At 25.3% G+C, this 13,526-nt stretch overlaps 3 protein-coding genes across 3 annotated transcripts in view; 2 read left to right on the top strand and 1 right to left on the bottom strand.

Annotated features, from left to right (window-relative positions):
• The window catches only part of LOC126897466 (uncharacterized), a 169,952-nt gene that overhangs the window by 124,080 nt on the left and 32,346 nt on the right, over nucleotides 1-13,526 (top strand). The window lies entirely within an intron of this gene.
• The window catches only part of LOC126897471 (uncharacterized), a 20,148-nt gene continuing 9,380 nt past the window's right edge, over nucleotides 2,759-13,526 (top strand). Inside the window, exons 1-6 of the mRNA XM_050671110.1 lie at nucleotides 2,759-2,865; nucleotides 2,934-2,997; nucleotides 9,879-9,917; nucleotides 10,016-10,138; nucleotides 11,864-11,875; nucleotides 12,067-12,150. Coding sequence (XP_050527067.1) covers nucleotides 2,863-2,865; nucleotides 2,934-2,997; nucleotides 9,879-9,917; nucleotides 10,016-10,138; nucleotides 11,864-11,875; nucleotides 12,067-12,150 — 325 coding nt within the window. The 5' untranslated portion in view covers nucleotides 2,759-2,862. The remainder of the gene's footprint in view (nucleotides 2,866-2,933; nucleotides 2,998-9,878; nucleotides 9,918-10,015; nucleotides 10,139-11,863; nucleotides 11,876-12,066; nucleotides 12,151-13,526) is intronic.
• On the bottom strand, nucleotides 5,629-7,318 carry LOC126897459 (uncharacterized). The gene is made up of 2 exons (XM_050671065.1): nucleotides 5,904-7,318; nucleotides 5,629-5,846 (listed from the first exon to the last, which is right to left on the bottom strand). Exons 1-2 carry the CDS (start codon nucleotides 7,188-7,190, stop codon nucleotides 5,781-5,783), a joined length of 1,353 nt encoding a protein of 450 aa, XP_050527022.1. The 5' UTR covers nucleotides 7,191-7,318; the 3' UTR covers nucleotides 5,629-5,780.

Below are 13,526 nucleotides of genomic sequence, written 5' to 3' on the forward strand. Positions count from 1 at the left end.
TTTTTTAATAAACCCTTTTTCATTCGACATACTTTATCTTAATCGAGATATTAATAAGGAACCAGCAGATCAAGTAGCTTTTGGAATAAAACACCAATTTTTTTAAAATTAAACACTATCTAAAGATTTGCATCGAAGCGTTTATTTTTGATAGTGATTTTAATCACTTGCAGATATCATTATACTTGATCCAACTATGCCATGTCACCACTGTGCCGCGACCCCCCGTGCTGGGTTTTTTTTATCTTAGAGCAGTACACTGCGATACACCTAGCTGTTTGCTGCGTTCGAGATATATATTAATTACAATCACTTTCTATTATTAATATTATTTGTAATATTAGTAATAAATTATAACAACTAAAAAACTCTGAGCGTACGAATAATTTTTATTAATTTAATAATATTCCTGTTCACCCCTCAACAAATGACATTTTATTCCGGCCCGTAGTCCTCACTTTGGTGGATTGTTAAATCCATTAAGGCACATTTGCTCAAATCGTTTAGTAATGCTCTGTTTAATTATGAAGATTTATGTACAATACTTGTTCGAGTAGAAGCCATATTAAATTCACGACCGTTGACACCTTTATCCACGAATCCAAGTTATCGGTTTTACACATCTGGTCATTTTTTGATAGGTGACTCACTATCCGCGTTTCCTGGACGTGACGTAACAAATGTTATGGAGAACAGACTAATTCGCTGAGACGTGTTGTTCAAATTAGACAAAAAATATGGATTCGATGGAGGAACGAATATCTCAGACAGCTATAAGAGTGAAAAAAATGGTCACAATCAAATTGCCCCCTTTAAAATTGTTAGTTGGAAGAGTAATTGAAGTGCATCGTGATTCTGGCGGTGTCGTAAGAGTCGCTACTATGTGTACAGTAACCGGTGTATGTACTGTTTGTCAGTTAAATTGTGCAGCAAATTAAAATAAGTAAAAATGTTTTGATATGTATGTGTTAGTACATTATGTACAAATACTTATAATATTGAAAAAAAAAATTATAATGAATCTAGTATAAATATCGTGATAGCATTTTTTTTTTTTTGGTTTTATGTATGTAATGTATTAATTATCATTTGTATATCTATTATAAAATATGTTCATTGTAGTGATATGTTAAATATGTCAATATTTTTAAGTGTCCTGTAGTTAATGTTTTGTGCTAAATGTAGTTACCATAATTTATATTATTTATTTATATATTAATTTAATTATTTGTAAATTGTTTAAAGTATGATGTATCAGTTCTAAGTTATAACTATTTGCTATTTATCTAAGAACGTTTTCAGAATTATTGTTTATATTTTTGGCCATGAATGTGAGTCAATTGTTTGTCATAATCTTATTATTTATAATTTAAATAATAAGATTATAAACATATAATTATATATTATGTACCTTATATTGAAATGTGTTTTTTCAAGGTAGCCACACTGGCTACACACTGTTCGCGTTCGTTATCATGATAGTAATCGATAACAATAATAATGGTCGCCGACCAATGTAATAGACATTAATGATCGATATTTGTAATGATATTTAGTAATGATTTAATATTTACATTCACGAATTATTTATTTATTCATTATATGTATTGAACCAGTTCACAACACTGAGCTCCGCCCGAGACCACAGACCTTATGGGTGGATCACAGATTCCGGTAGATGTACCCAGCTACGCCATGATATATAATGTTTTTTACAAAAAAAGTATTACTTCACAATAAAAATAATAAAAATATAGTAAACATTTAATTATTAAAATGAGTAACATTTAAAAAAGGTCAATAATAAAATGTAATAAGTATAAGGATGACATTTGGTTCCGAAGTCATCACAATAATATAACAACAATTCAATATTAACACTATCTTTGGAATCAATAATATTAAAAAAATGTGTTATGAAGTTAAAGGCTATGTTGTGTTACTATAATATAGAATTTTACATTTATGTCAAACTCCAATGAACTATTTATACACTAAATATTGAGATCAAATATACTATTTTATTAGTACACAAAAATACAGATAATTAGAAAAACATATTCACTAACATAATAACATAATTCTTTGATATCTTATTATATAACTAAAAAGTACAAACGTATATTCAAAAATGTAAACAGCAGGTATAAAAAAAATTACTTTATAATTATTACGATACAATTTGTAAATACGTACATAAATATGTATGCGCACATACAAATACTTTCCAAACGAAAACTATAGGCATGCCCTTAAGAAAAAAAACTCATAACTAAATCAAAAATAAACAAATTAAAACAAAATTTTCAGAATGCTTTTAGAATGTCTCTGTGCAAGTCTGATAAAAATTTCAAATTTTAAATCGAAAAACGCTTACAGCAATGAGCGTTTATGACAAAAATTTTAGACGTTTACGGAATGTTAAAAAAAATTATATCAGTTTCGTCAAAAAAATTCCCAGGGGAATATTGCCGATCTCTATTATTAAAATAAAAAATTTATGAGTTGGATATTGTTCAGTAATTTTCCAGCATTGTGAAATTTTTGAATATTTTATTCAATAATTAGATTAAAATAAAATTTTACTATAAAATTCTTAAAATCACTATATAAATAAATTTAACAAGATTTAGTGTTGGTTAAATATTATTCAAATCTGTTTTTGAAATACATATAATCAAAAATAAATAGAAGATATGAGTCAAATCAATTAAATAACATATTTTTCACGTAATAAAAATAGATTCACTTACTAAAAAGCAACCAGTCATTTTTCGTTTTATTTAATTATATTATATTCTATAATAAGAAAACTTAAATAGTAAATAGACTATTGAAATCCAACACCAAAAATTTCTGAACATGGTATGTACTACTTTCGCATAACTTCATGGTATAAATTTTATGTAAAAATTAAATAATTTTTTTTTCAGAATTTACTTATTACAAGTATGATTATATTAGTATTAGCTGTTCATTTCTCCTTAGCACCGAATGGTAATAAAAATATTTAATATAATTTTTTTATAGTTATAGAATTTAGATGTACATCCATATAGTTATTAGAATTGATAAAATAAAATAAATAACATCTATAGTATAGATCACTATTTTAATATTTCTTAAGAACTAGTTTAAAAGTAACAATTTCCTAGAAGTTCTTTAGAGATCTACAAGATGATTTATTAAGGAAAAGACACTCATTTTATCGGCAACTATTGAAAATTTTAAATTTTTGGTAAGGAAAATATTGTTTAATTCAAAAAACTCTACAATAATAATTAGTAAAATCATAATTTTTTTATCCCTTCAAGGTTAAAAAACATTAATTTGAATTTTCACAAATGGGAACCCCTATTCTAAATTTGTTATTATGATTTAAAGTAAAAATACAAATAACTTTGCTCTTATAATGTTTTTTCCGATCAACCGTTCGTCTGTTACAGCTTGCTAAAGTTAAATGATTTTGGACTAAAATTCTATTATTATTTTACTGTTTTGAATACAGGAGTCACTCATTTTCTATGATGTAACATAAACTAATTTAACTTAATTCAGTTTATGAGGTTACGCTGCAACTTTTAATATGTAGCCGACAACAAAAATAAAGATTACTTTGTGTAAGCAATGATTACGATAACATTATCGACTATTTTAAGAGTCACTATACTACGCATAGTAGTATTCGATTATTAAGAGTCCCTATACTATGCATAAAGTTGGGTTTTTCAAAAAAATTGATTCTTCATTATTATAGCTTGTTTTACAAACCAATAGACTGTGCATATAGTTAAGGCCCGGATTTGAATCTATTATTATTATCAATCAATTAGTGTGTCGTAAATTATTATTGCTATCTTACATGTCATATCTTGGTCAATAAAAATTAGTATATATTAAAAATAATGACTTCTGTATTCAAAACAGTAAAATAACAAAAGAAATTTAGTCCAAAATCATTTAACTTTTAACAAGTTGCAATAGACGAACGGTTGATCGGAAAAAAAAAATTATAAGAGAAATTATATTTATATTCTTATTTGAAATCATAATAACAAATTCAAAATAGGGGTTTCCGTTTAAGAAAATTCAAATTAATGTTTTTTAACCTTTAAGGGATGAAATAAATTATGATTTTACTAATTATTATTGTAGAGTTTTTTGAATTAAACAATATTTTCCTTACCAAAAATTTAATATTTTCAATAGTTGATGAGAAAATGAGTGTCTTATCCTTAATGAATCACCTCTATATCTCACGTAAAAATTTTATAATGTAATATTTACTTTCAAAAAAAAAATGTAATCTACGATAATTCTATAAACATATCTAATTTTATTCTGATTAGCTATAATTAAAAATATAAATAAATTTCATGTTTGTAGGCGCACTACATTAACCGACAGACTAATTGAATATTTAAATTTAATCTTTTGATTAAAGTCAAACTCTGAGTGAACAATTGTATCACTGTTACAAGTAGAACCAATATTTGACACTGGTGAAATGACCAAAATATTTTGTATGTTTTTAGTGGACTGTATAGAGGGTAAACTTAAATGACAACAGCTAGACAGAAAGTTAACTAAAGATATGACTGATTTATTTCTATGAGTACAAGTAAATATTTTTATTCTAATGACAACAACTATGTAGATAACTACATTTAAGACAAAAAAGTTATTTCTATGATTACAAGTGAAAGGTTGATTTTGTATACTAGAAAACAAACATGCATTACTTTAAAATGATTACGAAACTATTGTTTTAAACTAGTCATACAATCAAAAATTCGATTATATTAAATAGACTTATAAAATGAGTAATAACTTACAATCTTATATTAAGTTCACAAGCAACATGCATAAGTAAAATTTACCATGTTTTTAATATACTCAACATGCTTAGATCTGTGCTATTTACAACTAAAATTTTAATATAATTGTTTCAAAAATAATGAATTATACAACTCAAGGAATTAATACTCATTTGATTTCAAAAGTGCAAGCTATTTTTAAACTACATGTAAAAAACTAATAGGAACAATTTATCAATGAAGTTTATCATGTAAGGAACAACAAATGAGATCAATAACTAATATTCAATTTTGTAAGGCTTAGTGTTTTTTAAATTGAGAAACTAGTTATTTTCTGAGAAGACAAAATAAATTTAAGTTGAGTGATTACAAGTGTGAGTATTAGGGTGGTCCTTATTCTTCAAACTCAATTTTTTTAAGACAGTACCGTCTAGATTGGTTAAATACTATTAAAATGTAATGTAGGTAAAATTTGGAAGTTATTATTCAACCCCTTCTGGTGCCGCATTAGGGTTGAAATATGGCACTTGATGGTTGTTTTTGCTTTTTTTGTGTTTAACTCGACAACTATTACACTTAGCGCTAAAATGAATAGAATATTAATTATAGAACTTATTATTGCCTACAAAAAAGGTAATTACAATATTTTTCATAAATTCATTATATTTTGAGAAAAATAACTTAACATAAAAATTTTTCAAAATTTAACATAAATATATTTTTTTAAATATTTTAATATTTTTACTGAGTGGTTGAAATTTCATTAAATTTTCATGTAATCTTTTTTTATAAAATTAATATTAAAAAAAAAAGCTAAGTAAAAAATTGTATAAAATAACTATATAATAATTTCATGAATATTAACTAAGATTAAATAAAAAAAAATGTATAATCCATTCTATCAACACATAATTATTACAAAATTCATAGCACATTTATCTACATGGAACTAGTATTTGTCTTTTAATATATTTTTTTTAATGTTTCTCTATCACATTTTGGATATTTTTTTTGATAGTCTTGGACGGTCTAAAAATTTAAACGATATAATTAAGTTAAGTTAAAAATAAAAATTGTTAAATTTACCTGCAATAAAAATTGTTTTTGTTCTTCGTCTTTAGTAAATTTATCATTATATTCTTCCATTAGCTTGACTCCTCTCTCAGCTGTGTCGTTAACTATTTTCAATGATTTGATTATTTCTCTACCTGTTTTGAAGTCTTCCTGATAATTCCAATAAGCTGGATCAATGCTTAAAAAATTTGTTTGAATTTTAAACCGCTTAAACATTTCAATTGATTTGGAAGTTATTAAATCAGTTGGTAGGTCTTTTTGAAGAAAATTGGGGACATCGTCTGGTGTAAGAGTTAACTTTTTATTCAGATTAGTTTCTTCATCATCATCATCATTATAACTTAGAATTTTTTCAGCCATTTTGCGTTTTGTATTATAGTCTATACGATTGTCAAATAAGGAAAAAGTAATACATTCTGGATTTAAATACCACAAATGATTAGTTATTTTTTTTAATGCCACGTCTGCGATTTTTTTATTTTGTAATTTATAAGATTCTAATTTTCTAAGAAATAATATGTCATTAAAAGGAGCTTCTATAGCTTTTGGAGATGAAAACCAAGCTTGAACGTAACATTTTACAATAAAACAACAAATATCCTTTAATGATGTTTCTTCTCTGCTGTCTAGTTTAAATTGATTTTTAAACAAAAATATTTTTAAACAATATATTGCTTTAGCCATCCATCTGGCTAAATGATAAGGACCCGGTTTTCGAAAAGCATTTCCCCTTTGAGGAACACCGCCCAAAAATATAATAACAAGTTCTAAAAACTCTTGATAATCATCTCGGGGGAGATATTCAGTAATTTTACTTTTTGCATATAAAATAATTTCATCGGCTTCATCTTTTAAAATATTATGAACATAAGTATCAGAAATTGATGTAGAGAATTTTGTTTTATCAATTGTTTCCCATTCTTGTTGAAACCTCTTGAATAATAATATTTCTGGTCCGGTTGAAGGACATAATTTGGTATCTGAAAATACGCCTTGTAAAACAAGTTCATAAATATGGTGTCGGCATGCTAAGAATAAAATTTCTCTTCCAAGACGTTGCTCTAACAAAAAACACGCCCCATTCAACCTTCCCGTATTAGAGGCCGTAGTATCAAATGTGAAAGCCTGTACTTTTTCCAATAGTGACCATTTGACTAAAGCGTCATAGACAGCTGATGATACTTCTAAACCTTTCCCAGAGGGTATATAAGGGACTCCAAGAAGCTGTTCAAAATTTAAGGCGGTTGCAATAATAGGGAGGCGATCGACTTTTTTTTTCCCTGTAAGGTCTGGAAGCATTTTTGAATCCCAATGGATCACAACAAAATTCAAATTTTGTTCATGAAATTTAGAACTAATATTTTCTGCAATTTTTTGTCTATAATGTTCACGGGACCTTTTAATTGACGATCGGTTTAAAACATATATATTGGGATCTAATGATAAGGCATCCAAACATGCAGTTAACAAATGAACAGCATCCCTATCACTTATTTTACACCTATCAAGAGTGGCAGATAATCTAGAAGTTAAAAGTTCTTTTCTACCTCTTTTATTTTTTGACGGACCTGCTACTGGTGAAAATTGTCTCTCTTCTTCACTTACGATTTCCATATCACATGAATCCGATGAAGTACATGAATATTTTTCTAAATTAAATCATATATAATTATTAAAAATATAATAAACAATGTTTATTAAACATTCATTATTTTTAAAAATTACCTTCTAATAAAGTTTCTGTATCTGAGTGAGGTATAAGTATTTTATTTTTCTGTTCTTGTCTTATTTGCATTTTTTTTTCTGCTTGGGTTAAATTCATATCTACTCCCATCATACATCCGGGACGTCCCTTAGTTCGTTGAAGTCGCAAAAAATCAATATCTTCCTGGATCTTCATTAGACTGATTGCATTAGCATGAGCTATATCAAACAATTCTTCGATTTGGTCTACAAAATTTTGTTCTCTTTTCTTGTATAAGTCGCTGGTCCTGGTTTTATTTTTCTCTAAATTTCTCAGTTCATCGTAAAACTTTTTTAATTTTCTTATAATATTAGCTGGATCTTGCGTAGGTATTCAAGCTTTTTTTCAGTAAATTAAACACTCGTCAACAGCAAGCGCCGCACTTTCATCCAAATTCAATTTTACAAATCTTAAATTATAATACAATACACTCAAAACATTTTTAACTGAAGGTAATTTACTTCCAGTAATTTGATAATTCATTGCTCCTACTAAATACACTTGGTTACGTGACATATTTAAATAAAATAAAATTTCAAAAAAACTGTATCACTAAACTAATATTTTAACAAATCTTAAAACTTGACACAATAATAAGCAAAAAACTAAATTACAAGAAAATATCTGATATTAGTCCATGAAAAATGATTATTGGTAAGAACTTTTATCGTTACCTATTATTACACAAACAACAATAATGCCACAATTCTTATCTTCTATGGATAATCACAGTAAATTCCACACGTTCAAAATAATAAGTATAGCATTTAGAACAGTACAATTAAACTGATATTTGATTTTTGCGCCATAAATTCTAATACATCAATATATAATTGCACTAACGTGAAATATAATATGAGTTTTTTTAGGAAATATTACTAAAACCAATTTTAAAGGAAAAATTCGATGAAACTTCAACCACTCAGTAAAAATATTAAAATATTTAAAAAAATATATTTATGTTAAATTTTGAAAAATTTTTATGTTAAGTTATTTTTCTCAAAATATAATGAATTTATGAAAAATATTGTAATAACCTTTTTTGTAGGCAATAATAAGTTCTATAATTAATATTCTATTCATTTTAGCGCTAAGTGTAATAGTTGTCGAGTTAAACACAAAAAAAGCAAAAACAACCATCAAGTGCCATATTTCAACCCTAATGCGGCACCAGAAGGGGTTGAATAATAACTTCCAAATTTTACCTACATTACATTTTAATAGTATTTAACCAATCTAGAGGGTACTGTGTAAAAAATATTAATAAAAAATTTCTTCTTATATGATTAAGGACCACCCTAGTGAGTATAGACAAGAATTGTGAAAAAATTGAATATAAGCGACTGATCGACAATGGATTTAAATAATTATAGGTAATTTTGAATGACATATTGTCAACGAGTAGAACAATTATGAGATTCAACTGGATAAAGTTCTACCACCCACCTCAAAGGAGTATTAGAACTCTAGTGAATGATTTCAATAATAATTTAAGATTTTGACTTTGACTAATAAATGTACTATATTAAAATCTGTTCGATATGACAACAACAAAATGTGTAATAATTAACTTATATTACCAATAGACCAGTATTTAATAAAAAATCTGAAATTAACCACGAGGTTTCTAAAACTTGATTTAAGAATTTAAGTTAGGAATTTGTTGTAAGCAAATTTCCTACAAGTTACAATATTGTTGTGTACTACCGTTCCAAAGTAGTCAAAATATGACAACAACAATGGTTTGAAGAAAAGACATAAGCTTAACACTTTTACAACAAAAAAGGCGACTCAACAAAAACGAACACAAAGACTTCTTGACAGCTAGGCGATCCAAAAGCGAGAGAGAGTAGATTTTTAAGCGCATAACTGCTACACCGACAAATTAACTTGACCAGTGATAAAAGAAATGACGGGTGATCAATCAGTGTGGCCACAATTTAAAGATAGACTTTGCTAAGCGCAAACAATGTCTTTAATTAAATTTTAAATGTATTTAAAAAAAATTTGTATTTATTTAAACCTGTTTGGATACGAATTTGATTTTGATAAAAATTTATTTAGTATTAAATTAACAATTAACTAATAATTGATGTTATTGAGTCTCATATTGGTTGATTCTAATTAAAAATTATTAAACGATTATTTAATGATAAAATTTAATATTTTATAACTTTTGGTAATTGTTTATAATAAAAAATGTTTAAATCAAGTTTCATTTGTTTAGTGTAATTTCAATTTAGATTTTTATTTTGTTTTAATTATAGCAGTAAGTTTATTAAGTAAGTATAAACAAAAAAAATAGTTCTTATAAAAAATATATTAAAATAAATATTAATAAATTCATAGGTATTTTATTATTCAAGTTAATATTTTATAGAATGCGTTAAATGTGGTAGGAGCAACGAATTAAGGCAAGGTGTTGCATGTTCTCATACAATTTGTAAGACTTGTAAACGTCTAAAGTTGTTTTGTACGGTGTGTAATAAAAAATTCGGTAAAGGTAATATTATTGTTGTTATTAAATATGAAATTTAAAGTTACCTATAACATTTATAATTTATTCTGTAAGTTTAAATAGAACAATATCCTCTAATACTTTTTTAATACCGTTAAGAATAAGACACTTGATCTAACGCATATATTTAGTGTAGTGTATTATGTTTCTTATGTGTTATTACAACAATTGGTATCGCATTTATAGTCCTTGAAGGAGGATTCATGAACGATAACCTTTGTAAAATATTTAAGTTATCATGTAACTTTTTAGATAAAGGTACTTTTTTTAGCTTCGATGCGAAGCTGGGAAGGTATTAATTTTACTATGATGTGTTTTTTTTTTTTGTCTGTGAACGCTCAATCTCCACTCTCGCTGGACCGATTTTGATGAACAATAAGTAAAAAGATCACAAATCGTATCTAAACGAAAACAATACCTTTAAAAATTGAAAAAAATTCCCTCCTTTACCGTAAACGGGGGAAATCGTCCAAAAAATTACAAATTTATAAATCGTTAATTTTCGATATTTTTACAATTTTTTTACTTAAAACTGCCTTAATTTTTTTAAAAATGACCGAATCAATACAATTTTTTTTTATAGATACCTTAAAAATATACCTATCTTTAGATATATTTGTGAACATTTGACCTCTTACCAGCCCACAGGAAGGGTTTCAAAATGGAAATTTTTTTACAAAAAATTTACTTTTGATAATGTTCCGGAAAGACTGATACTTTTATATATACCTTAAATTAAAACCTATGTAATATATCTTATTTTGAAAATAAAAAATTTAACTATTGGAAAAATGTATGGATCAATATTATTATTTTTTTATAAATAATTTGTATGTATCCCTTTCATCTGACACAATTTTTTTTTAAATCGGATCATGCCGCTTTATACAAGGAGGTCAAAACTTTAAATATACGTATTGAAACTAGGACATTTTCAATTTAATTTTTGAAAGTGTACCAAAAATACTGACACTTTAATATATATCTTAAATTAAAGCTTATGTAATATACTTTAATTTGAAAAAAAAACCTGACCTCTAGATTTGTCTTCATGGTGAAAATGTCTACCGTATACAAAAATTTGCTATTTTTGTGTTAAAATTCTGGATTTTGTATTTTATTTTATTTTAAAATATCTGACAAGGGGAGCACACTGATTTTCATAAATATTATATAAATCAAATTGATATAGCATAGAAAGTTAAACTTATTTAATTTTTTTTCGCTTTTTTAGAAAAATAGCTTTGAAATTTGAACTAGCTTAAATCGCCATTTTTTTTTTATTATTTTATTCGTTATATTATTATCTTTTGTGCTACCGTTTTTTTTTTAACATTACTTTCTATAGAATTTTTATAGATTCTTTTGAAATATTGTCTAACATTGAAATACAATATAATGAATATTCTTCTCTGTGACTGAATGTAGAGTGAGCTCAATTTTCACATGTTATTCGTAGTAGTACTATTAATTATATTTGATTTATCGAACTTACAATCTAATAAAATATACAATAAAATCACAAGCTACACATCTAATTTAAAAATTCAATGACACATATAATGTATAGTTCAATGTTTGATTATAAATTTTACTTTCTTATAAAAGTAAAAATCCTACTAATAAAGATAAAAATTTAGTATTTAATAGTTCATAATAACAAATGATCAGTGCAATTTTAATTCAAGTTTATATTTTGTTTTGATATAGTAACAATTTTAAGTAAGTATAAACTAAATAATTATCTCTTATAAAAATATATATAATTAATCAGTATTGTCTTATTTAAATAACTAAAATACTTAGTTCAAAATAATTTTTCGAAAATTAAAAACGTTATAATATAATAAACTGTTCAATTATATAAAAAAAATATTATTATACTATAAATTAAATAAATTTATTATTTAAAGGATGTTCATTATGTAATTCAGATAGATATGACACATTCATGAGGTCCAACAATAAATTATACTGTATGAATTGCAATTTATATGGTAATATACATTATATAAGATGTTCAGTAAGTAAGGAAATGAATTTCTATTTTTCTCGTTATTTGTAACAATTAACCTATTTCCTTACATACTGAACTCTGCTTATTTAAATTAGTTAAAATAAAACACAATATTTATAAACTTGAATTCGTATTAATATTGTCTGTATGTAATACATGAATAAATTATATAAATACATAATAAAGGTAATCAACCATGCTTTCGAAATTTATCGATACAGTAATCATGTTAGTACCGCATTATAGGAATGTCTAAGTATTGGAATGAACCGTCATATCGTGAAATATAAATTTAAATTAAACATAAAATTCTATTTTTGATAAACCCATTTAAATTAATATTCTATGGTATATCTTAACTATATTATATTATAATAATATGCAAACATATTAAATAATAATGAATCATTTTCGATGATTCTTATAATACAACATATTATTAGTCCAAACAAAAATTATTATTTAGTTTGTTTTAGTCATTAAGATTCCCCTCAAAGATTCAATTACTAATAAATAGCGCATATTATTTTTAAATAATGTTTATTAATAAGGATTTTAGCTGTGGACGATTACTCAACTAACAAAAAAATATTTATGTGGTACAGTATAACCTGTAGTAAATTTTCATTCCATTGACAATCTTGTGAGAGACTTCAAAATTTCTTAAATCTCGAGTCTTGTTAATAAAATACAGATCAAAAATAAGTAAAAAATATTTAAAATAAAAAATATTACATCATATATGATTTATCAAGAATATTACCCTCAATTTTTAATTTAGTATTTAGAAGTGCATTATATTTATTATAACTCACACTGTAGGCCAGTCAACGAAGGAGTAATTTTAGTGAATGGCGGAAAAAATTCCCAACCAAATTTTTTTTTTTTTTAAAGTTGAATTAAGATATGTATAATGACATACTAAAAGTCCTCATCGATTGGACTTGAGCTTTTTTCTTTACAGCCTCGCAAAAGTTCAAAAATATGAGCTTTTTTAATTTTCTCAAAAAATATTTAACTTACAAAAAAAAGTTTCGTACAAAAGTTATTTAAAAAACAATTTTAAACAAAAAAAGTATCTTATATTTTTTCATTTAAACAAATATTTTTCGAGTTACATTACATTTAATATGAGTACTAAAATTTATTTTCCAATATTTTTCATTTTACGATTACTTTTTATCATGTTATACTTACATTAGACAAAATGTTATAAATGCATATGTGTGTATGTGTAAGTTTATTTATTTATAGTATCATTAAAGTGTAGTGTATAATAAGATACAACCGATAGAGTAAGTAATTGATTTCACGCTATATTGTTTAAACCCAACTAAACGCTAAATTGTACATTCC

The sequence above is a fragment of the Daktulosphaira vitifoliae genome, unplaced genomic scaffold, assembly GCF_025091365.1.
Source record: "Daktulosphaira vitifoliae isolate Bord-2020 unplaced genomic scaffold, ASM2509136v1 Scaffold_2, whole genome shotgun sequence".
Classification (NCBI taxonomy): domain Eukaryota; kingdom Metazoa; phylum Arthropoda; class Insecta; order Hemiptera; family Phylloxeridae; genus Daktulosphaira; species Daktulosphaira vitifoliae.

Excerpts from the sequence above, each read along its gene's own strand:
- LOC126897459 (XM_050671065.1), bottom strand. The coding sequence starts at position 7,190 with ATGCTTCCAGACCTTACAGGGAAAAAAAAAGTCGATCGCCTCCCTATT. Across the intron at positions 5,847-5,903 it reads AAAAACAATTTTTATTGCAG|ACCGTCCAAGACTATCAAAA; the intron begins GTAAATTTAACA and ends TTAAATTTTTAG.